Raw genomic sequence first — 26,006 nt, 5'->3', positions numbered from 1 at the left:
CGAACTCCGGGCAAGGATTTCTTTCCAGAGAGACATCAAGGCCTGTAACATACTTTGTTTCACGGAAACATGGCTCTCTTGGGATATTCTGTCGAAATCGGTCCAGCAAGAGGGGTTCTCAGTTCATCGCGCAGACAGGAATAAATCTCTCTCCGGGAAGCAGAAGGGCGGAGGTGTGTGTTTCATGATTACCGACTCATGGTGTAATTGTAGTAACATACAGGAACTCGAGTCCTTTTGTTCACCCGACCTAGAATTTCTCACAATCAAATGCCGTCCGTATTCTCCCAAGAGAATTTTCCTCGGTTATAGTCACGGCCGTGTATATCCCCCCTCAAGCCGATACCAAGACGGCCCTCAAAGAACTTCACTGGACTTTATGCAAACTGGAAACCACATATCCTGAGACTGCATTTATTGTAGCCAGGGATTTTAACAAAGCAAATTTGAGGACTAGGCTGCCGAAGTTCTATCAACATATTGACTGTTGTACTTGCGCTGCCAAAATCCTTGACCATTGCTATTCGAACTTCCGGGATGGTTATAAGGCCCTCTCCCGCCCTCCTTTCGGCAAATCTGACCACGATTCCATTTTGCTCCTCCCTTCCTATAGGCAGAAACTCAAACAAGAAATACCCGTGCTAAGGACTATTCAACGCTGGTCTGACCAATCGGAATCCACACTTCTAGATTGTTTTAATCACGCGGACTGGGATATGTTCCGGGTAGCTTCCGAAAATAATTTAGACGAATACACTGAAACGGTGACTGAGTTTACCAGGAAGTGTATAGGTGATGTTGTGCCCACTGTGACTATTAAAACCTAGCCTAACCAGAAACCGTGGATAGATGGCAGCATTCGTGCCAATCTGAAAGCGCGAACCACCGCATGCAACCATGGCAAGGTGACTGGGAATATGGCAGAATACAAACAGTGTAGCTACTCACTCCGCAAGGCAATTCAACTGGCAAAGCATCAGTATAGACAAAGTGGAGTCGCAATTCAACGGCTCAGACACGAGACGTATGTGGCAGGGTCTACAGACAATCACGGACTACAAAAGGAAAACCAGCCACGTCGCCGACACCGACGTCTCGCTTCCAGACAAGCTAAACACCTTCTTCGCCTGCTTTGAGGATAACACAGTGCCACTGACGAGGCCCACTAACAAGGACTGTGGCCTCTCCTTCTCAGTGGCCGACGTGATTAAGACATTTAAGCATGTTAACCCCCGCAAGGCTGCCGGCCCAGACGGCATCCCTAGCCGCGTCCTCAGAGCATGTGCAGACCAGCTGGCTGGTGTGTTTATGGACATATTCAATCTCTCCCTTTCCCAGTCTGCTGTTCCCACATGCTTCAAGATGGCCACCATTGTTCCTGGACCCAAGAAAGCAAAGGTAACTGAACTAAATGACTATCGCCCTGTAGCACTCACCTCTGTCATCATAAAGTGCTTTGAGAGACTAGTCAAGGATCATATCACCTCTACCTTACCTGTCACCCTAGACCCACTTCAATTTGCTTACCGCCCCAATAGATCCACAGACGATGCAATCACCATCACACTGCACAATCTAATCTGGACAAGAGGAATACCTATGTAAGAATGCTGTTTGTTGACTATAGCTTAGCATTCAACACCATAGTACCCTCCAAGCTCATCATCAAGCTCGAGGCCCTGGGTCTGAACCCCGCCCTGTGCAACTGGGTCCTGGACTTCCTGATGGGCCGCCCCCAGGTGGTGAAGGTAGGAAACAACATCTCCACTTCGCTGATCCTCAACACTGGGGCCCCACAAGGGTGCATGCTCAGCCCCCTCCTGTACTCCCTGTTCACCCATGACTGCGTGGCCAAGCACGCCTCCAACTCAATCATCAAGTTTGCAGACGACACAACAATAGTAGGCTTGATTACCAACAATGACAAGACCGCCTACAGGGAGGAGGTGAGGGCTCTGGGAGTGTGGTGCCAGGAAAATAACCTCTCACTCAACATCAACAAAACAGATGATCATGGACTTCAGGAAACAGCAGAGGGTGCACCCCCCTATCCACATCGACGGGACCGCAGTGGAGAAGGTGGAAAGCTTCAAGATCCTTGGCGTACACATCACCGACAAACTGAAATGGTCCACCCATTCAACAGAGCCTCTTCAACCTCAGGAGGCTGAAGAAATTTGGCTTGGCACCTAAAACCCTCACAAACTTTTACAGATGCACAATTGAGAGCATCCTGTCGGGCTGTATCACCACCTGGTACAGCAACTGCACCGCCCGCAACCGCAGGGCTCTCCAGAGGGTGGTGCGGTCTGCCGAACGCATTATCGGGGGCAAACTACCCGCCCTCCAAGACACATACAGCACCCGATGTCACAGGAAGGCCAAAAAGATCATCAAGGACATCAACCACCCGAGCCACTGCCTGTTCACCCCGCTATCATCCAGAAGGCGAGGTCAGTACAGGTGCATCAAAGCTGGGACCGAGAGAATGAAAAACAGCTTCTATCTCAAGGTCATCAGACTGTTAAATAGCCATCACAAGCACATTACATTTTAGTCATTTAGCAGACGCTCTTATCCAGAGCGACTTACAGTTAAGTGAGTGCATTCTTTATTATTATTAACTTTTTCATACTAGCCCCCGTGGGAATCGAACCCACAACCCTGGTGTTGTAAGCGCCATGCTACACGGGAATTGTCTTGGAGGCTTTATGTAAACAGTAGGGCTAGCCGTTAATACTTGTAATGAACGCTGACCTTGACAGTGGAGAGAGTTGGCCGAGGGTGCCTATTGTTTGAGCCGTTTTATCACCTAGCCTGACTACACAGTAAACATATCTTGGTTGTACTCATTAGGGCACATAAAGAAAAAACGGAAATTAGTGTTTCTTATTGGACAACTTCAAGTAGTCCCTCCCATATGAGCGTTTCTTATTGGACAACTTCAAGTAGTCCCTCCCATTCAGTCCATTTTCTTCCGTTTGATGCCTAAATAATACAACCAATACCAGGCTACATTGTAGTATTGCTGACTGCTGTTACAGGCTTTGGTTTGATTACGGTTGGGCCTATTTCTGAACGTTACCATCATTATGAACAGCTTGAAAAGGTTAGTCACTCAACTCAGTGTCACATAACAATGTCAAAAGATTTAACTGAGACCAATATAACCCCAGCCGTTGAGCTCAAACACCCTCAATGCCCCTACCTTCCTTCCCCTCACACACCCTGAGCTCAAACACCCTCAATGCCCCTACCTTCCTTCCCCTCACACACCCTGAGCTCAAACACCCTCAATGCCCCTACCTTCCAGCCACTCACACACCCTGAGCTCAAACACCCTCAATGCCCCTACCTTCCTTCCCCTCACACACCCTGAGCTCAAACACCCTCAATGCCCCTACCTTCCTTCCCCTCACACACCCTGAGCTCAAACACCCTCAATGCCCCTACCTTCCTTCCCCTCACACACCCTGAGCTCAAACACCCTCAATGCCCCTACCTTCCTTCCCCTCACACACCCTGAGCTCAAACACCCTCAATGCCCCTGCATTCCTTCCCCTCACACACCCTGAGCTCAAACACCCTCAATGCCCCTACCTTCCTTCCCCTCACACACCCTGAGCTCAAACACCCTCAATGCCCCTACCTTCCTTCCCCTCACACACCCTGAGCTCAAACACCCTCAATGCCCCTGCATTCCTTCCCCTCACACACCCTGAGCTCAAACACCCTCAATGCCCCTACCTTCCTTCCCCTTACACACCCTGAGCTCAAACACCCTCAATGCCCCTACCTTCCAGCCACTCACACACCCTGAGCTCAAACACCCTCAATGCCCCTACCTTCCTTCCCCTCACACACCCTGAGCTCAAACACCCTCAATGCCCCTACCTTCCAGCCACTCACACACCCTGAGCAAATCCAAAGCAGCATGACCAGAACACCTGAACAGATTACCAACGTCCCCAACACTCAACCCTGGGGAACCCCAAACCCAATGACCTTTAGAATACTGGGGTGAAACATCATGTGTTAATCACCCCCAAGTCATACCAGTACACCAGGGGTGAACATGATACAAGAGCTTCTCACTACTCTTAGCATGACTCTCACAGATATGGGACAACATTTGTGGCACAAAAAGAGCACAGATCAGTGCATAGAAACACAGTCAACGTCACTATTATCTGGTAGCGTGATTTAGGCCAAATTTGAAACTTTTCTTCAACAATGTGCATTATAAGGATACTTTTTTTTTGTTGCACAAATCTACGCTCTTTTGCACCACGAAAATGTTATCCATTATGGCCGTTTAAAAACAGAATGTGCTAGGCTACTCTAGTGGGTACTGCTGCAAAACCTTCAGTGGGTCAATCCACCAAATCATATGGGACTTGACAAAGAAAGGGTAGGGGGATAGAGTCCAGTTAGACGCAGTGCGACAGTCTCCAATATGAGTGAAATGTTAACATTGCTTATTGGTTTTAGGTTGATTTGTAGTTGATTTTATGTCAAACAAGCTGCATGGGGGTGTCCAGTGTGCTTTTTGGTTTTAAACATGCAACATATACAAATAAAAACCAAAGAGTGCCTGAATAAAAGGATGAAATAAAAAATAAATAAAAAAAATCACAAAAGAGAAGTGTTGTCCTTACCACCTCTGAAACAATTTTATGATTACGTGTTTAGAGGAAGCACGAGGCCGTAGAGAACTGAATGTGAGAGGAGACAAAGGCATTAAAACACATTCAGATTCACATGAAAAGCCAAGCCACTATCAAACTCTAACACTTTGTTTTGTACCGCAGCATCATCGCACATTTTCTGATTTGTTTTTTTTCACTGCTCATTTTCTTGAAAAACAAACGAGAGCAAGCATCAATAAACCTGCTTCCCTTTGTGACAAAGCCCATTGTTATGTGCTAGCAAGGCTTTGTTGTAACACAATGTTCCCATAGCACTATACAAGAGCACCTCGCACTGCTTGCTGGGAGAAAAGGGGTGGGAGGGGAGGGGGGTCTACGGCTATATGCAACCTGGGGGTGTGTTGGTACAGATTTGACAACTTTCAGAAATTAGCCTAGGCCACAAAAGAAGGCAGGGATAACAGAGAATCTTTGCATGTAAAGGCATCCGCATGCTTCCCAGCCGAAAGAGTCTGGAAGAGTTTGTGCATATATTATGATAACATTGTGACGTTTTTGTTCGTTTTGGACTTCGGTAAGATTTTTTTGGTTGTTCGGGCACAATTTTTTTTTCCCTGAGGCAAGCCAAAGCTGTTTTTTCACGCTAATGTCTTAAGGGAGTCTGCGAGCACACTCGTTTGGGTCGCCTAGCCAACTTCGGCTAGCCGCCAGCCGAACTGAAGCATGCTGACGCCTTATGAAAGGATGCAACAAGGAGGAGGGCAAAGGGAAACTGAATGAACTGTGTGTTGAACTGTATTAGGCAGTACCATGGCAGTAGGCAGCACCAACAAATCTCCAACAGAATAACTGACACAAAGCCAGCTAAATTTCACAATAAATCAATTTATACCACCACTAGAGATTCAGAAGTGAGCTCCATAACAAACACATTAAGGTAGACTCAGCGAAATTACATCATAGTGTGAAGCGGGGCACCGCCACCTTCCTGCTTATAGAGGGCTCAAAATGGGAAGAACCAATAGTGGCAGTCGTGGACAATTTTTTATGTTGTTGTGTTAATGACTGTAAGCAGGAAGTCACCCTGTAGTGTATGATGATGTCATAACAGACTTCACACAAACTTTACCTAACTGAGTGGGCTGGTTTCAATGTGTCAATATGTGGAGTTCTTTATGTGGTAAAATAGAAGAAGGGCATACTTGGGGAACCAGTTGAGGCCCAGGTGTTCGGTCTTTGAGTAGAGGATCCTGTCTTGCAGCTCGTACAGTGGTCTCCAAGGCAACTCCAGGTCCTCACGCGACAGCAACTCTGTTTTCCTGTTAGAAATAGAGTAGGTGGGGTTAAAATATGTAAAACACTTCATTTAAACTATCATGTCACCCTTGCCTCAAAGAGCTTCTCACACAATTAGGTGGTCGGAGGGTTCAATTTATGGAGAGTATTTCAACTCTGAAACATGAGATACACTCAAGCTTCTCACACTATTTGGAGGAAAACAATAGACCCGCAAGAAGTACATGATCAAAGGCTGATTAGAGTGACATTATGTGACATTGACTGATGAGGTGGGCGAGGCATTGCATCATACTGGTCTCATTGATGGGTGTGTGTGTGTGTTTGTTGCTTCCATTAGGAGGATGATGAGCAGGCGGGCCAGTTCTCATGCTGATCTCCGTGTGTGTGTGTGTGTGTAGGCCATGGTCTTACTTGAGGAGGTTGATGAGTAGCCGGGCGAGGCCTTGCATCATGCTGATCTCCAGCTTGTCCATGGTGATCAGCTCGTACAGCAGCTTGATGAACAGCACATGGTCCTCCTTGCTGAACTTCCTGCCGTACAGCCGTATGTACCTACAAGAAAATAACCTTTAGGGTACAGCCACAGAGACATATGAACGCAAATCATATACAGGCCTCGACATTAACGCTTGTCCTCTTAGACAAGTAAAAAAAAAAAAGTTTCACAAGAAGAATATAGAGTTAAGTTGTCCGAACTGACATGTAAAAAAAATATCTGAAAAAAGTTTTTATTTATATATATATATATATATATATATATATATATATATATATATATACACATACACATACATACATACATACACACACACACCACAAAAAAACACAATATCAAACAATTTCTCAGATCAGAATTGGATCAGAGGCCAACATGATCACGCAGACTGGGACATGTTCCGGGCTGCCTCTGAGAATAACATTGACGTATACACTGACACAGTGACGGAGTTCATCAGGAAGAGGATATGGGATGATGTTCCCACTGTGACGATTAAAACATATCCAAACCAAAAACCGTGGACAGATGGATTTAACCACGGCAAAGAGACTGGGAATATGATCGAATACAATCAGTCCAGTTATGCCCTCCGGAAGGCAATCAAACAGGCAAAACATCAGTACAGAGACAAAATGGAGCGGCTCAGACACGAGACGTACAGTGCATTCGGAAAGTATTCAGACCCCTTGAATTTTTCCACATTTTGTTATGTTACAGCCTTATTCTAAAATGGATTAAATAATTCCCCCCCCTCATCAATCTACACACAATACCCCATTATGACAAAGCAAAAACAAGATGTTATACATTTTTGCACATTTATAAAAAAAACAAAAAAAACAGAAATACCTTATTTACATATATATTCAGACCCTTTGCTAGGAGACTCGAAATTGAGCTCAGGTGCATCCTGTTTCGATTTATCATCCTTGAGATGTTTCTAGAACTTCACTGGCGTCCACCTGTGGTAAAATCAATTGATTGGACATGATTTGGAAAGGCACACACCTGTCTATATAAGGTCCCACAGTTGACAGTGCATGTCAGAGCAAAAACCAAGCCATGAGGTCGAATGAATTGTCCGTAGAGCTCCAAGACAGGATTGTGTTGAGGCACAGATCTGGGGAAGGGTACCAAAACATTTCAGCAGCATTGAAGGTCCCCAAGAACACAGTGGCCTCCATCATTCTTAAATGGAAGAAATTTGGAACCACCAAGACTCTTCCTACAGCTGGCAGCCCGGTCAAACGGAGCAATCGGGGGAGAAGGGCCTTGGTCAGGGAGGTGACCAAGAACCCAATGGTCACTCTCACAGAGCTCCTCTGTGGAGATGGGAGAACCTTCCCGAAGGACAACCATCTCTGCATTACTCCACCAATCAGGCCTTTATGGTAGAGTGGCCAGAAAGAAGCCACTCATCAGTGAAAGGCACATGACAGCCCGCTTGGAGTTTGCCAAAAGACACCTAAAGGACTCTCAAACCATGAGAAACAAGATTCTGTGGTCTGATGAAACCAAGATTGAACTCTTTGGCCTGAATGCCAAGCGTCATGTCTGGAGGAAACCTGGCACCATCCCTACGGTGAAGCATGGTGGTGACAGCATAATCATGCTGTGGGGATGTTTTTCAGCGGCAGGGACTGGGAGACTAGTCAGGATCGAGGGAAAGATGAACGGAGCAAAGTACAGAGAGATCCTTGATGAAAACCTGCTCCAGAGCAGGACCTCAGACTGGGGCAAAGGTTCAGCTTCCAACAGGACAACGTCCCTAAGCACACAGCCAAGACAACACAGGAGTGGCTTCGGGAAAAGTCTTTGAATGTCCTTGAGTGGCCCAGCCAGAGCCTGGACTTCAACCCGATCGGACATCTCTGGAGAGACCTGAAAATAGCTGTGCAGCGACACTCCTCATCCAACCTGACAGAGCTTGAGAGGATTTGCAGAGAAGAATGGGAGAAAGTCCCCAAATACAAGTGTGCCAAGCTTGTAGCGTCATACCCAAGAAGACTCAATGCTGTAATCACTGCCAAAGGTGCATCAACAAAGTACTGAGTAAAGGATCTGAATACTTATGTAAATGTAATTTCATGCTAAACACCTTCTTCGGCCGCTTTGAGGATAACACAGTGACGCCGACACAGGCCGCTCCCGAGGACTGTGAGCTCTCGTTCTCCGTGGCCGACGTGAGTAAGACATTTAAGCACAGACGGCATCCCTAGCCGCGTCCTCAGAGCATGTCCAGACCAGCTGGCTGGACTGTTTATGGACATATTCAATCTCTCCCTATCCCAGTCTGCTGTCCCCACTTGCTTCAAGATGTCCACCATTGTCTTTGTACCCAAGAAAGCGAAGGTAACTGAACTAAATGACTATCGCCCTGTAGCACTCCTGTCATCATGAAGTGCTTTGAGAGGTTAGTTAAGGATCATATCACCTCCACATTTACCCGACTCCCTAGACCCACTGCAATTCGCATACCGCCCCTAATAGATCTACGGATGATGCAATCGCCATCGCACTGCCCTATCCCATCTGGACAAGAGGAATACCTATGTAAGAATTCTGGTCATTGACTACAGCTCAGCCTTCAACACCATAGTACCCTCCAAGCTCATCATTAAGCTCAGGGCCCTGGGTCTGAACCCCACCCTGTGCAACTGGTTCCAGGACTTCCTGACGGGCCGCCCCCAGGTGGTGAAGGTAGGCAACAACACCTCCACTACACTGTTCCTCAACACCGGGGTCCCACAAGGGTGCATGCTCAGACCCCTCCTGTACTCCCTGTTCACCAATGACTGCGTGGCCATGCACGCCTCCAACTCAATCATCAAGTTTGCAAACCTCTCCCTCAACAAAACGAAGGAGCTGATCGTGGACTTCAGGAGACAGAGAGAGCACGCCCCCATCTACATCGATGGGGCCGCAGTGGAGAAGGTGAAAAGCGTCAAGTTCCTCGATGTACACATCACTGACAATCTGAAATGGTCCACCCACACGGACAGTGCAGTGAAGAAGGCCCAACAGCGCCTCTTCAACCTCAGGAGGCTGAAGAAATTTGGCTTGGCACCTAAAACCCTCAAACTTTTACAGATGCACCATTGAGAGCATCCTGTCGGGCTGTATCACTGCAACCGCAGGGCTCTCCAGAGAGTGGTGCAGTCAGCCCAACGCATCACCGGGAGTGGGAGACATTTACAGCATCCGGTGTCACAGGAAGGCCAAGAAGATCATCAAGGACCTCATCCACCCGAGCCACGGCCTGTTAAACCCGCTATCATCCAAAAGGCGAGATGGTAGATGGGTAAAAATACACATAAAAAGCAGACATTGAATAGATCTTTGAGCATGGTGAAGTTGTTAATTACACTTGAGGGTGCATCAATAGACCCAGTCAATACATAGATACAGGCGTCAATCCTAACTCAGTTACCGGAGAGGAAAGAAACCGCTCAGTGATTTCACCATGAGGCCAATGGTGACTTTAAAACAGTTATAGAGTTTAATGGCTGTGATAGGAGAAAACTGAGGATAGATCAACATTGTAGTTACTCCACAATACTAACCTAATGGACGAAGTGACAAGAAGGAAGTCTGTACAAAATAAAAAATATTTCAAAACATGCATTCTGTTTGTCACAAGGCACTAAAGTAATATTGCAAAAAATGTGGAAAAGCAATATACTTTTAATCCTGAATACAAAGTGTTATTGATAGATTAATTTGTATTTTAAGAATAATGACTAAAGGATTTCACCCCAAATACAGTATAAATGTGTGAACGATGTTAGAGTTATAATGTAGTGTCAACCCACTAACAGAGGGGGGAAGTTAGAAACTGTTGAGAAGGCATTCCAGGGTGAAGGGGACTAAGAAACGGTTTAAAGGTGGGCGGAGCAAAGTGCCTGTGTGTGTCAAGGGATATAAAAGCTGTATGTATGTTTTTTGGCGCCAGAGCTCTCCATGATTAAAAATACAGATCATTCTTGCTGGTTGCGGACCTTTGTTTAATTCATGATTAAACCAGAGAATTTACACCGTCTGGGAATTATTCAGAGCATTAAGTTTGATTAATTAGAGATAGAAATTCTCGTGACAAATGGTCCTTAGAGCGGAGCTCAAAATACGTCTTTATCGTTCTAAGGACACCGAAACCGTGCACGGGCGGATGATAGCATCCGTATAGAATAGACCTGGCCTTCGACATTAAGGTTATAAACAGGTCGGTGATGAATCTTATGAACGATAAAGACGTTAACGAGATTTGAAAAAGCATTTAAATCCCAACTGCGAGGAAGGAGGTCAGTAATTTTTATTCATGGATTTGGTGTGATTATTTGAACTTGTATGAGAATAATAATTATTGTGAAGGGCAGAGAATAGTTACCAAAATCTCATAGGAGAATTAAAAGGATGGAAGGGGGTCTGAAATGACTCAAGGTATATAGCTATTACCAAAATAAACTAGTTAATATTGAGATTGTACGAGATACAGTCTTTACAATATAAACAGGAAGGGAGATAATTATCATCGTGTGAGATATATACATTAAACAAGTCGAGAGTCATAAACAACTGGGGATTTGCTCTAACTCTGTCAGTTTCATGAAACTAGAGCTTTACGACCTCTGGATTACGGATAGTGTTAGTAAAAAATCGTATAAGGTTGTATAAATGTGAGACCTAATGATCCATCGAAATACGTGATAATTGTTTAAAGGAAGGGACTAAAATAGGTCGCGTGAGAAAAAATGGTTGTCCCATCCGTTTCATAAAACTGGTGTCTTAAAAAACTTGGTTACGGGTTGAATAATTTAAATGGTTTATTACAAAAGCAGATCATAACATTTTTCAAAAGTCACACCATTAATAAGTCCCAAAGGAAATAATGATTGATTGAATTATTACTAAACGGGGGAATTTCTTATTTTGCTACCATGGGAAATAAATATTCTAAAGAGGTCTGAGAATTAACGGGGGATGAAAGATATATGTTAGGAAGGGATCGAAGAAATATGTTTTATGGATACATTTGGGAGAAGAGGTATGGATTTATTGGGCATCTCGATGTGGAGAAGTTAGAGGTTATGATTAGGCAGATGCATATAAACTGTGGAACGGATTTGAAGAAACAGCGAGGGGAGGGGCTAGACACAGCGAGAGTATGGCTTTTGGAGAGTCAGGAAAGACTAGAGAATTTTGCTAGAGAGTGTAAGGCCCCGTGTAAATACTGTAACAAAACAGGTCATAACCATCACGACTGCAGAGATAAAGGAAAGGGCAATGTCCGGGAAATGACAGTCTATTTTTTGGTTCCACGGGTAAAATGTTTGAAGAAGTGATTTGTGTCAATTAAGAATTGGCTAAAAACACCACAAAGCGATTATTTGAGAGGTACCTATACATTTCTAACGATATATACGTATGAACTTTCTCACCCAAACGTAGACGTACGTCATGGGTGAGAAAGTAGAGAATATTTACATTTGCATTTTTGGTCATTTAGCAGACGCTCTTGTCCAGAGCGACTTGCAGGAGCAATTGGGGTTGGGTGCCTTGCTCGGGGGCACATCGGCAGATTTTTCGCCTGGACGGCTCGGGGATTGGAACCGGCGACCTCTCGGTTGCTGACACGGTGCTCTTGGTTACTGGGCTACCTGCCGCCCCATATGAGTTTAAGGCTGTGCCGTTGTTTGATTATTGGATAAGGTTTAATGGGTAAATGGACCATAACTAAAGTGGTTATAGAAGTAATGTATAAATAGTAGAGTGCCAATAGAGGGTTCCATTGAACTATTATGTTTTGTTGGGCATTTCAATGACATAAGGTGAAATCTGTATGTATGAGTGAATTCAACGGCTGGTATGAATGGTAACCGGATACTACTGAGTATTTGGTTTGTTGATGTTGAATGGAAGATTTGTAGCGTGGTTGGGGTTAAATAGAAAGACTCACTTATTCAATAGGGAATGGGTGTAGGGAGAGAGAGTTTTGTGTTGCTGAATGAGGTGATAGCTAGTGCGATTTTCATTTGGTGACGTCACTTGCTCTATGAACTGGAAGTAGTTGCTTTGAAAGAATCGTTGTAGAGTGACTGGCGATGTATGTAGAGGGTCCCGGGTTCGAACCCAGGTAGGGACAGTGGCTAAAGCTTTCGCATTGGGGCTATGGACCTAGATTATTACGTGTATTAAAAGTTGAATTAGATAGCTTTAGAAGTATTCTACATAGGTCTATGAAAATATGTTACAAGTACGAATGACATTATTTCCTAAGAAGGAAGATGATTAGGGCAGGTTCCCGCGCCTCCCCCGTTGTGTAGGAAGGAGCAAGGGGGGAGGGGAAGGGGTGAGAGACACTACATAGTTCAAATGATAGGAATATCATTAAATGTATGCTTATCAACAATACCAAGTATTTGTTTTATTAATTAGGGCCGAATCAGAGAGAACAGTTAAAGAAATTGAATAGCGAACTGAAATGGTGATAGAGCTGTGAAAATTGAGTTGAGGACAAAGGAGAATAATTTATGGCTCTGGTTAGCGGGGGGGGAAAAATAGAGACAGTCCAGCGAGTTCGATTGAGCTGTAAGATTTCAAGTAGATGTCTAAATACTTGACTGGAAGGCAGTGCTTTGATAAATTCTAATTGTTATTACTTTATTCGATAGGTTGCTTAACACCAGTGGTGTATGCAAATAGTTGGTGGATTCTATAACTATAATTTATTTTCGTTACGGGGACTAGGGGATGCAAGTAGCTTTAGCTATTATGCTGAGGGAATAGCACCAACCTATAGTGGGTTCTAGATTTGTTAAATAAACAAACTTGTATTTTAAACTAAAGTAATGCAATAGGCTACAATTATAACATTATCAGAAAAAGGCACAATTTAATGCGAAATAGTTATTACAATTATTATTAATAGTTATTACAGTTATTATCATTGATCCAGTAATGATAGGAGGATAGTAGAGGAAAGGCAAGGGATTAAATCTCATTTAGGGAAAGAAGAAGAGTATGAAGATATATTAGGGAGTTAAATACCATTAACTGAGGGATATAAAACGTTTAGCTGAAAAAGACAACAGGAATAATTTACCTTACACCCTAATATAGACACTGGACCACACAAGAAGTAGAGATGGCAGGAACACCAGTAGCAATCATGAAGAGAAGGTTCCCAGAACATAGTGAAGATATTGGTAATATCTCTAACAAATGGGAAAAAAGGACCAGGAAAATAGTAACTAAATGGCCAAAGGAGGGAACATTTGATGTAACCGTGTGCGAGGAAATGGATACACGGAGTATATGATTGTATTGACTAATGAATGAAATATGACATTTACAGGGGCGAAAGGAACAATAGAAGGGGAGACAGATTTTCCTATAGTGTTGGTAAAATAATTGATAATGGAACATTTGAGATGAGATCACATGGAGCAGATTTAGGGGTTCAATAATCATTGTGAGATTAGTTATGAGGAATTAGATTGATACAAACGATTATTGATGAGTTAGGACTGGGGATATCTGTTTCATGTTTTGTGTGTACTTACCATCTTTAGATTACTGATGGTAATTGAAGGTTGACAAAATGTATAACTAGGAGAAAGAGATTAGCTTATCTCATTGGAATGTTGCCCAGGGCTAGGGGGAGCAGTAGTGAAGTTAGGCAGTATTTAGGTCGTAAAAAGGGAGCTACCAAATTAAGTTGGGCCTGGTTATCTTTGATTGTTGTTTTTCAATTGGGTTTTTCAAATAAAAAACAACACACCTAGTATGATGTTTATAAAGGGTTGTATTGTTGAATTTAGGGGATTTTCAACACTTCATAGGTGGTGTTTACTATGCTGTGGGATGGAACGGTTTGTTGGATGATTTCAATGGCCTCTGGGCTCTGTTTTGACTTTCTGGTGTTGATTGGTCATCCACACTGGTGGTTCTGGGGGCATGAGAGGAGGACTTTGGGATGGTTTATTTTATCAAATTGAGGGTAATTTATAGTGCTGTGAAAAGTGTGAAGAAGATTATAATTTGGTAATAATAGGATTTGAAACATTAAAATAACAAATGAGGGAGAGAGCTTTCCCTGAATGAAAGATACCTGTTGCTAGTCAATTGTACTAATCTTGGATTACTTTTACGGGGTAGAAGTAAGTTGAGAAGTTATCAAATGTTGTCATTTACATTTCATTTTTATTATGCTTTAATTAACAACAAGTTGGTATTTGAAACTAAATTAATGCAATGAGCTGCAGTAATCAGAGGAAGGCACAATCTAATGCGAAACAGCTATTGCCTAGATCATTGATTTAGTAATAAGATCAGGAAGATAGTAATAATAGGAAGCTGGATAGGATAATTTAAGATAGGGACTAGCTGTCCAGAAATAGATGAAGAATGATGAGCTTTTTGGGAATGATAGACTGCTGTAAAGCTTGGGTACTCCTTTATGTACTGCATACTGGTAAATTAAGTGATCTTATCTATGGGAAGGCATTGGCAGCCCATGGTAAAATCATTTGGAACTCTGAGGAGGAAGAACAATTTATGAAGAGAAAAAAGTTGCTCACTTCCCAAACAGTCTTAGCTTTTCCTACATATAACAGGGATTTTACCCAAATGGTAGAGAGTAAAGAGGGATATATGACATTGATCGTGATTTAAAGATGGTGATGAGGGAGTTTTTTTAGTGGGCTATTAGATATAACTGGGTTAATCACGAACATAGAGTTTTTTAATTCTTTGTTGCTAGGCAGAAGACTTAGGTGACCTAGGGTCGAAGTGCTTGCTCTTACTTCAATCCATGGCTGTCTTTTGGTCTCTCTTCAAACATTGTGAAGGGAGCGGCACCAGGATTAAGCAGAGTTCAGGCTAAAACCTGTCTCTCCTTTGCTATCTTCTTGATTGATTACAGCATGAAGGGGGGTTTGTGTTAGGTTTGAAAGATATAAATATGGACCTGTCATGTCCAACCATCAGTCTTCAGGTCAAGCCCGGGAGAGCCGGGGTAGAACAGAGTTTGAACTAAACATGAGTGTTTTTACAAGATAAGAGATTGATTGATTGGATTACTATTGATTCTGAACTGAATGAAAGTCGAATTTAGCCGCCATAAAAGACAAAATAAGTGGGAGGAGCAATAAAGAAGCAAGGGACAGTCTCAAAAATAAATAAGGGATGGCAATTGGATAATAAATTACCAATATTACCTAAGTGATTGGTTAGGTAGGTGGTAATATTGACACATGAGCAGAACCATGTGTCAAGAGGGGGGGAAGAGGCTAGTGGTAGGATTAAATAAAATACGAAGGAGAGGACAAAATACAAAAAAAAAAAAAAAAAAAACAGTCTAGAAAGAGAATAGTGATGTGAGCGGTATGTCAGAGGTTTTGTGCCCCACAGGTGAACTAAAGGAGAAGGTGACCCACTCTATCTAACCAGGTGACTGGTGAGCATCCAGTCCCTAAATAAGAAAAACTGGAAGCAGGCCTGTTGGGAAGGGCCCTATCAGGTTATATTGGTCACTTCCTTTGCCATTAGAATAGCAGAAAGAGCAACCTGGGTCCACGTTACCCACTGCAAAAAGGTAAGAACACATATAAGCACCACTGAACACACGCAGAGTTAGAGAGAATAACTGTACCACTAGGGTCTGGGGATCACCTCTGTTAACGAAGATCTCCTACCCCGACCTATCATCACTGTAGTGTGTTCTCAGGGTGTGAGTATGGGGTGGTACCAAGCAGAAAGACTGAGGACAGGAGAGGGTTGGCGGTTTTTGGGAATAGGGGTAACTTGAGCTGCATCATAGTCTCGGCAATGGTCTTGATACGTCAAGATCCACCACCAATTACGCTATGCCCTTACCATTGTTAAGAAGTAAAAGAGAAGAGAAGCGACCCGACATACTGACCGTCAAGGACGAGTGGCCTACAAAATGGGAGTCAGAGAAGGGCAGACTGTCAGATTCAAAATAAAAGGTTAGGGATGTAGCCAACGGGTGGGGTACAGGTCAATAAACAACTTGGGATTATAAAATCCCATTATATTCGTGTTCGGCCCCCACGGCGGATTGTTCCTAGACTCAAGTGTTTAAACACACTTGGGGACCGGGATATGAGACCGGGCGGGACTGAACATCCAGATGGGGGGTAAAGAGAAACAAAGACATCACCAATTATCAATTGGAGATAGTGGTAATGTGATTGACTTAAGTTCAAAGCACAGGAGAGAATTCTGAACCTTACAGCCCCTGTAACCTATGTGTGGTGGGCGTGTGCCAGTAAAGACAGTATAAGGCAGAAAATACCAAAAGGGTGGCTAGATACGTGCGCCCTGGTTCTACTGATTCAGCTAATTAGAATGAGTCACCAGGAACCAAGGAAAGGGTTAAACAGACATAGGAGGAGTTTTAACAAAAAGGAGAATAGCCCTATTTAGATGGATGCGATTGGGATAACAAGGGGGGGTATCGGATGGATAACAAGCTATGAAAGAATTAGGGGAAGGGTTTACTACCAAGTTCTTTTTGTGGGTGACAAACAAAATTGTGGATTGGATTAATTATATCTATTACGACCACAAACGATTTATTGGCCAGACTAGGGATGCAGTAAAAGGGATCTCTGAACAAATTATCCGCCATCTCACTCATGACTTAGTAAAAGAGGTTGGCTCTAGATCAGGCAGAAAGGGCCGGTGTCTATAGAATGATAAGCCATTGTTGCACATTTATCCCTAACACCACCACACTGGATGGGACAGTCACCAGAGCTCTTACAGAATTAACTGCACTAAGTGAAGAATGAACTGAGAACTCAGAAGTTAGTACATTGTGGATAGGGTGGTTTGATTAAATGTTTAGTAAATGGAAAAACATAGCAGCCACCATCTTAGGGGCGGTCAGTGTTTGTATGGGTATTCTTGTATTATGTGGTTGTTGTCTTGTTCCCTGTGTCCGAGGATTGGTGAGTAAGGCGTTGGTGAAATGCAGTATCTCAACAATGATGAGAGATGGACCGACTCCAGACTCTGACCAGAGGAATGTGAAAAACGATCCTCCAGGCTTGGTGGATGATGAGGATTTTGACCCTGAAAGACCGCAATTGGATGAAATGTTTATTAGTTCTGATGTAATCTCTGAGATTAATCATGCTTGTAAATACATGTATCCTGAATGTGAAAACATTTAGTCAAAGGGGTGGATTGATAGATTAATTTGTATTTTAAGAATAATGACTAAAGGATTTCACCCCAAATACAGTATAAATGTGTGAACGATGTTAGAGTTATAATGTAGTGTCAACCCACTAACAGAGGGGGGAAGTTAGAAACTGTTGAGAAGGCATTCCAGGGTGAAGGGGACTAAGAAACGGTTTAAAGGTGGGCGGAGCAAAGTGCCTGTGTGTGTCAAGGGATATAAAAGCTGTATGTATATTTTTTGGCGCCAGAGCTCTCCATGATTAAAAATACAGATCATTCTTGCTGGTTGCGGACCTTTGTTTAATTCATGATTAAACCAGAGAATTTACACCCTCTGGGAATTATTCAGAGCATTAAGTTTGATTAATAAGAGATAGAAATTCTCGTGACAGTTATGTTTGGGGCAAATCCAATACATTACTGAGTACCTCTCCATATTTTCAAGTATAGTGGTGGCTGCGCATCATGTTATGGGTATGCTGGTAATCGTTAAGGACTGGGGGAGTTTTTCAGGATAAAAAATAAACAGAATGGAGCTAAGCACAGGCAAAATCATATAGAAAAACCTGGTTCTGTCTGCTTTCCAACAGACATGGGAGACAAATTCACCTTTCAGCAGAACAATAACCTAAAACACAAGGCCAAATCTACACTGGAGTTGCTTACCAAGAAGACAGTGAATGTTCCTGAGGAGCCAAGTTACAGTTTTGACTTAAATCTGCTTGAAAATCAACGGCAAGACCTGAAAATGGTTGTCAACAAATTTGCAGGGCTTTAAGAATGTTGAAAATAATAAATGGGAAATTGTGGCACAATCCAGGTGTGGAAAGCTCTTAGAGATTACACAGCTGTAAATCGCTGCCAAAGGTGATTCTAACATGTACTGACTCAGGGGGTTGAATACCTATCTAATCAATAATTTTTCTTCCATTTTGACAGAGTATTTTGTGAAGATCGTTGACAAAAAATGACAATTAAATCCATTTTAATCCTACTTTGTAACAACAAAATGTTGAAAAAGTCAAGTGGTGTGAATACTTTCTGAAGGCACTGTATTGTGCTTTTTTTGTCAGACTATCACTCTCCGTTTTCCATCATCCGTCAAAGGATAACTCCCATTGAATAACCATTGGCTCAATCTGGAATTTTCAGACACAAACTGTGTGGCTCTAGTCTTAGAGTTCAGATAGCTAGCCTGAGCATCCTGACCACGCGGTACAAAGTGAGCTGACTCCGGAGTCTGGTCAGGGCCAGTGTAGACTATAGAGCAGACTGGATAGAAAAGAGAAGACGCTCTGAGCTATCCCACCAAGACCAAGCTACTACTAGAGTAGATACCCAAGAAGTATGTGCAAACCTTCTTCCGTACTAGACTACAGACGCATGTTCCTGAACAACGAACACAGCTTTATGGGTATAGCCTTTAGGTGTTCGTTATTCAAGGAAAGACACTCCCACACAGCTTGTAAAGTAGCTCTATAACTTTTAATAAACGTAACTGCTAACTTTCTTTAAATGAATAAATTTCACACATTTCTGATACATGTGCTGGGAATTCTCCACCCCCTGCAATCGCCCATTCCAATGTGCTTAGTAGGCATGGGTGGTATACTGTATATACACACTGTATACCGGGCTATTTGCAAATAGCGACAGGATTGTTTTTCAATACCGTCAAAACTATTTGACTTTATAAAAATAAATGTGAATATTTGTAGCTACTCCAAGTAATACCTGCAGTCAACTTGTGCAATACGTTAGGAGATAAAGCAGATCGCATTGTTCATTTCACTGGTCACTTTTTTCATTATGAAGCTTACTGGTAGTCCCCAGTCACATGGTGTTCGTTTACAAGCACACAACGACTAGAGACCGGAGCCTTGTGAGTCACCCACTCTTGTGCAGCACACACCAGCTGATCTAGCTACAGTAAGGAATGCACAACTAAATGTTTGCCAGCTAGATATCTTATAACTATTAAGTTAACAAAATGTGCTAAATGCTCTGCCATTTTGTATTTGCTTTGCTAATTTAGTGTCATGCAAAATATGTGACCTTTAAAATTGATTTTAGATTTTGATTTGAAAATCAAGCTTCTCTTGGTAACAGCAGAGAATCCCATCCTGGATCAAGAGCCTTAATGTCTAATATTTGTTTTGCGTGTGCAGCAAACTGTGAGTAGCATTTTTTAGATACTTGCATAACTGAGCTGGGATGGCTGTCCTGCAAATAGTTTATCAGACAGCATTGAAAGTTCACAACGCTCATTAGCATTTAGCTAGCATTAGCTATGGGATTTTCCATGTACTTGCTAGCATTGCTAACATTCAGATTACATAGGATCAGTGGGGTTTGAAAATGGTGCCCCTTCTGTTCAGTGCCGGTATTAACGAATATCTTGGGATTGCACAAGGTCGGTATGAAGGTACCCTCCAAGACCAAAAGTATGTGGACACCTGCTCATCGAACATCTGATTCCAAAAGCATGGGCATTAATGGAGATGGTCCCCCCTTTGCTGCTATAACATCCTCCACTCCTCTGGGAAGGCTTTACACTAGGTGTTGGAACATTGCTGCAGGCACTGATGTTGGGCGATTAGGCCCGGCTCGCAGTTGGCGTTCCAATTCATCCCAAATGTGTTTGATGGGGTTTAGGTACAGGGCTCTGTGCAGGCCAGTCAAGTTCTGACAAACCATTTCTGTGTGGATTTCGCTTTTGCACAGGGCCATTGTCATGCTGAAACAGGAAAGGGCCTTCCCCAAACTGTTGCCACAAAGTTGGAAGCACAGAATCGTCTAGAATGTCATTGTATGCTGTAGCGTTACGATTTCCCTTCACTGGAACTAAGGGGCCTAGTCCGAACCATGAAAAACAGCCCAGACCATTATTCCTCCTGCACCAAACTTTACAGTTAGCACTATGCATTGGGGCAGGTAGCGTTCTCCTGGCATCTGCCAAACCCAGTTTCGGCCGTCGGACTGCGAGATGGTGATGCGTAATTCATCACTCCAGAGAACGCGTTTCCACTGCTCCAGAGTCCAATGGCGGCGAGCTTTACACCACTCCAGCCGACACTTGGCATTGCGCATGGTGATCTTAGGTTTGTGTGTGGCTGCACAGCCATGGAAACCCATTTCATGATGCTCCCGACGAACAGTTGCTTCCAGAGGTAGTTTGGAACTCTGTAGTGAGTGTTGCAACCGAGGACAGATCATTTTTATGCGCTTCAGCACTCGGCGGTCCCATGCTGTGATCTTGTGTGGCCTACCACTTCGCTCCTCGACGTTGTTGCTCCTCGACGTTTCCACTTCACAGTAACAGCACTTACAGTTCAACGGGGCAGCTCTAGCAGGGCAGAAATTTGATGAACTGACTTGTTGGAAAGGTGGCACGTTGAAAGTAACTGAGCTCTTCAGTAAGGCCATTCTACTGCCAATGTTTGTCTATGGAGATTGCATGGCTGTGTGCTCGATTCTATACACCTCTCAGCAACAGGTGTGGCTGAAATAGCCGAATCCACTCATTTTAATGGGTGTCCACATACTTTTATATATATAGAGTATGACAATCTGGATACCGCCCAAGCCCAGTGGCAACAACTGTACACAAATAGGCCTTCTATTCCTGCATTGAAGGCTTCTTGTTCTTGTCAAGGAGCCAAAATACTTGTGTAGCTACAGAATCTAGATCAACTGTTGAGAACAGAGTTTCCATCTCTCCGAGTCTGGGCTGAGGTAGCAGTGACTCGGTCATAGCCTGGACATAGTCTACATGCCAACAGGGCATTTGGACTGAGTCCCAAAAAGCACCCTATTCCCTATGTAGGTCACTACTTTGGACAAGGTCCCATAGGGAATAGGGTGCCATTTGGGACACAGCCTAGGACTGACTGACACAGCTTAAGGTGAAATAGCCTAATGAGCCTAGCAGCTAGCACAACCAAATAAAACATGGCAAACACACAACAGAGAGTAACCTGATGTAACATCAACTTTGGCAAGGTGTGAAAACACCGTCTACGTGTAGCTATTCCTATAAAGCGGTACGCAGCCTATGTTTGGAACAGAACTCTTCTGATTTTGGGAGGAACCCTGAAGAGTGCCTTGAATTTATAACTTCTGAAACAGGCTCACAGATAACTGCGCTACCATCTTCTGTAGCCTGACACTTTATAAAGTATAGTTTGCTCTTTACTGAAGGGATGTGGTACAGTTCATATACAGTCAGTCAACCATTGTATCAACCTTGTGTATGGCCTAATTATGGTGCTGTATCGTGTTTACATCCTGAATTACAGTCAGCTATAGAACGGGATCATCGGTGTGTCACCAATCCCACAGGAGGTCACACACTAGCAACACCAAAAGCACTGCAAAACGGCACGTCGTGGGAGCATTTACATGTGACTGCATGTCATATTAACCAACAATGGCAGTGATTAGGCCATATGTGAATGTAAATAGCACGTGTGGAAGCAGACTTTGCACAATCAGTGAGCCCTGAACTATGGGGTACTTGTGTTGTGTAGTTGTGACCAGTAGCTATACAAAAAAAAAAAAACGCAACATGCAACAATTTCAACGATTTTACTGGGTTACAGTTCATATAAGGAAATCAGTCAATTTAAATAAATAAATTAGGCCCTAATCTATGGATTTCACATGACTGGGAAAACAGATATGCATCTGTTGATCACAGATACCTTAAAAAAAAGGTAGGGGCGTGGATCAGAAAACCAGTCAGTATCCACCATTTGCCTCATGCACCGCAACATATCTCCTTCGCACACAGTTGAACAGGCTGTTGGTTGTGGCCTGTGGAGCGTTGACCCACTCCTCTTCAATGGCTGTGCGAAGTTGCTAGATATTGGCGGGAACTGAAACACGCTGTGGTACATGTCAAAACAGAGCATCAAAAACATGCTCAATGGGTGATATGTCTGGTGAGTATGCAGGCCATGGAAGAACTGGGACATTTTCAGCTTCCAGGAATGGTGGCAGATGAATGGCACGACAATGGGCCTCAGGATCTCATCACAGTATTCAAATTGCCATAGATAAAATGCAATTGTGTTTTCGTTGTCTGTAGCTTTTGCCTACCTGCCCATACCATAACCCCACCACCACAGTGCACTCTGTTCACAACGTTGACATCAGCAAACCGCTTGCCAACGCAACGCGATACACGTGGTCTGTGGTTGTGAGGCCGGTTGGACGTACTGCCAAATTCTCAAACAATGTTGGAGGCAGCTTATGGTAGAAAAAGTAACATTAAATTATCTGGCAACAGCTCTGGTGGACATTCCTGCAGTCAGCATGCCAATTGCACGCTCCCTCGAATCTTGACACATCTGTGGCATTGTGTTGTGTGACCAGAGTGCCCATTTTAGAGTGCCTTTTATTGTCCCCATTAGACATGTGTAATGATAATTCTGTTTAATCAGCTTCTTGATATGCCACACCTGTCAGGTGTATGGATTATCTTGGCGAAGGAGAAATGCTCACTAACAGGGATGTAAACAAATTTGTGCAAAACATTCGAGAGAAATTAGCTTTTTGTGTGTATGGATCATTTAACAATTACATAATTTAGCAGACACTCTTATCCAGAGCGACTTACAAATATTTCTGGGATATTTTATTTCAGCTCATGAAACATGGGACCAACACTTTACATGGTTTATATGTTTGTTCAGTGTAGTTTTATGCCATGTGACAGTAAAACTGAACTCCCTCCTGGAAAATAACATTGATGTTATTTATTTGGGACTATTAAGTAATGTTTGTTTGCCTTAAGATTGTCAAAGTTGCGTCAATTCAAATCTGGCATTAGGAACAAAAGAGGTAAACACGACTTCTAAGATATACTAGTTATTTTAATTAATGCAAAAACCTTCAATGGTAAATATGATGTTTCGTATATATGGGCTCTCTGCAATACCTCGCAGGGCACCCCAGAGAACTAATCCATTGTTCTAGGATCTTGCTCAAATACTCTGACAGAGAGAGTTTCCCACCTCTCTGCTGGCCAATTAGAGTAAAGACTTGAGCGTGGTTTAGACTTACTCAGCCAATCCGTTGATGCACCCCTGTTGCCAGCCATATGTCCATATCATAACAACCTGTCATAGTGAGAAGAGCCAGCTCCCTTAGACACCATTCCTACGTCCAAGGAAGGTTCACAGATCACAAAGAACCAGTATAGTCTAGCATTTGGAGACACAAATCCCTATCTCACTTTACCCCCTAAAACGGCTCTTCACATCAATCACAGCTTGCCAGGTGTCACAACCTACATTAGCCCAGTCAAGAATGCATTCTTCCTAAGTTAGTCATCCCATCAATTATAAAAATAATAAATCTCTCACAAGATACTCACACCACGTTAATATTGTCTATCTACTCAGCTAGCTAAATCATTGGACTAATGTAAAACCATCAACACAGAAGCATGTGAAGTCTTTGCAAGTGAAATCAACAGACGTTCATAAATAGTATTGAGTGCTCCGTAGGGCTAAACAACTCCCGTTAGATTGTACCAACCATACAGTCACAGTGACTAAACAATGGCTGGCTAACTTAACTAGCTTAGTGAAGGCATGTTTAGGTAAAAGGGACATGGGCAATAGGTCACATATGTCAGTAACATGTCTCAAGCAGCTAGCAAGCTGGATAGATCGGTTTGCAGGGAAATTGATGTTAGAAAGATAACGTCGGTAGTACAACCAACTATCTAACGTTAGGCCTATAACGTTAAACATGTTTACAAACAAGAAGATGTTACCAACTAGTTAACGTTAGCGCGCTTGCTCGTTAAGTAGCTAGTATTTTGCTAGCCGCTAGCTAAGTTAGCTAACATTAACTAGCTAGCATGCTTAGTCTTTAATGACACAGCAATTGATAGCTAGCACGGCGTTACTATCCGTGGCCATGGTTAGAGTTACTCATGTTGTGATTTAAGACATGACTGAGCCATTTCGCTTGCTATCTGCCTTGAAATGTCAAAGTGTATTGTAACTGGCTACTGTTCTGCCTGGCTAATGATGACTACCTAGCTAACTTAGTTATCGTTAGCCAACTAGCTCCGTGTTTCTGGCCTGGCTAACCTTAATCCTACCAGCTAAATCCACGAATGTTAGCTAGCTACTAATGTTAGTTACCGGTGCCGTTAGCCCACTTTCTCCAACGAAAATCTAACTTTAGTTAGCCTAGCTTCTACTAGCTAGCCGACTAAAACAAATATTTATAACGTACCCCTTCTGTCTGTGACTAAACTCCACGATTTACGATGGAGTTTAGTCGGCTAGTTAACTAACGTTACATCGGTAAATAACGTTATTTGGCTAAACAAATGTAGTTCGTTAGACACGCTGCTAGCTAAATAAACTAGTTTCCAAGGCAGGTGAATGGCAACCAGCTAGTTAGAAAGCCAGACACTTGGGTAAGTTAGCTAGCACTTACGTGGAAAGTTTCCTTGTCCAAAACAAGACACCCGGCCATATCTCTCGCAGCTGGACAGCCCGGCCCAAGTTTCCTTTGATTCTCCCCAAAATGTCATTGGATTCCTCGTCTAATATATCCGCGTATGGCAGAAGTTTGTTGTAGACGATGTCTTTTTGAGGGACAAATCCTAATGTCTCCGATACGTCTTTTTTCATATTACAATTTCCCTAAATGTATTTGTTCTCTGCTTTGCTTGACAAGCTAGCTCGAAATAGCTACGTTAGCTTTGTATGATCCGTTTATATCCTTCTATAGCTAACTTAGCTACGACAAGTTAATGTTTCCTTTGTAACATCCTAACTAGCTAAATATCACAATTTGGCATTGATATCACTACACCAAAAGGTATATATCCGATTCAGTTGAAGATGCTTTCTTGAAAGAGTGCATTGGCAGTTAAAATTAATTTATCCTCATCTAGCTAGCTAGCTACCGAAGCTACATTCAACTGACTTTAACGTTTCTTTACCTCACGCAAACCACTCATCCCCGACCCCTACAGTCAATTCCGCCAGACAAAAAAATACTTATTTTGGATTGTGTTGGCGGATCGCATCCAATTTAAGGTGCATACACCGCCACCTACTGTACTGGAGTGTGAGGCAATTTACTGCCTACCTACATTAAATTCTTTGATATGGTACAACACAATTTGGGAAAAGGAAAAATTACCCTGCCAACTATTACCCCTCTCTCATAAAACAAAACAATTTTTTTTTTATATAAACACCACCCCATTCCACTATTTAACCCCATCTAATCCTACTCCAGACCAACGGTCTGTGAGGACAGAACTCTACCACTCAAGACCCCCTGCAACTGTTCTGCAGTAAAACCTCTCAATCCCA

General features: G+C 43.1%; 1 protein-coding gene across 3 annotated transcripts in view; it reads right to left on the bottom strand.

Moving 5' to 3' along the window:
- The window catches only part of LOC121555036 (proteasome activator complex subunit 4B), an 87,447-nt gene extending 61,796 nt beyond the window's left edge, over positions 1 to 25,651 (bottom strand). For 2 of the 3 annotated variants that reach the window (XM_041868921.1, XM_041868841.1), the window contains exons 1-4: positions 25,117 to 25,651; positions 6,360 to 6,500; positions 5,852 to 5,968; positions 4,659 to 4,715 (exon numbers count right to left, since the gene is read on the bottom strand). In XM_041868921.1, the coding sequence (XP_041724855.1) occupies positions 4,659 to 4,715; positions 5,852 to 5,968; positions 6,360 to 6,500; positions 25,117 to 25,313 (512 nt within the window). In that variant the 5' untranslated portion in view covers positions 25,314 to 25,651. The remainder of the gene's footprint in view (positions 1 to 4,658; positions 4,716 to 5,851; positions 5,969 to 6,359; positions 6,501 to 25,116) is intronic. The other variant, XM_041868992.1, reaches the window with a different exon arrangement.
- Between the last annotated feature and the right edge of the window lie 355 nt (positions 25,652 to 26,006).

The sequence above is a fragment of the Coregonus clupeaformis genome, chromosome 1 (assembly GCF_020615455.1).
Source record: "Coregonus clupeaformis isolate EN_2021a chromosome 1, ASM2061545v1, whole genome shotgun sequence".
Classification (NCBI taxonomy): Eukaryota; Metazoa; Chordata; class Actinopteri; order Salmoniformes; family Salmonidae; genus Coregonus; species Coregonus clupeaformis.
Note: the sequence above shows the minus strand (reverse complement) of the source record. Positions and strands in the feature narration are given on the sequence as shown.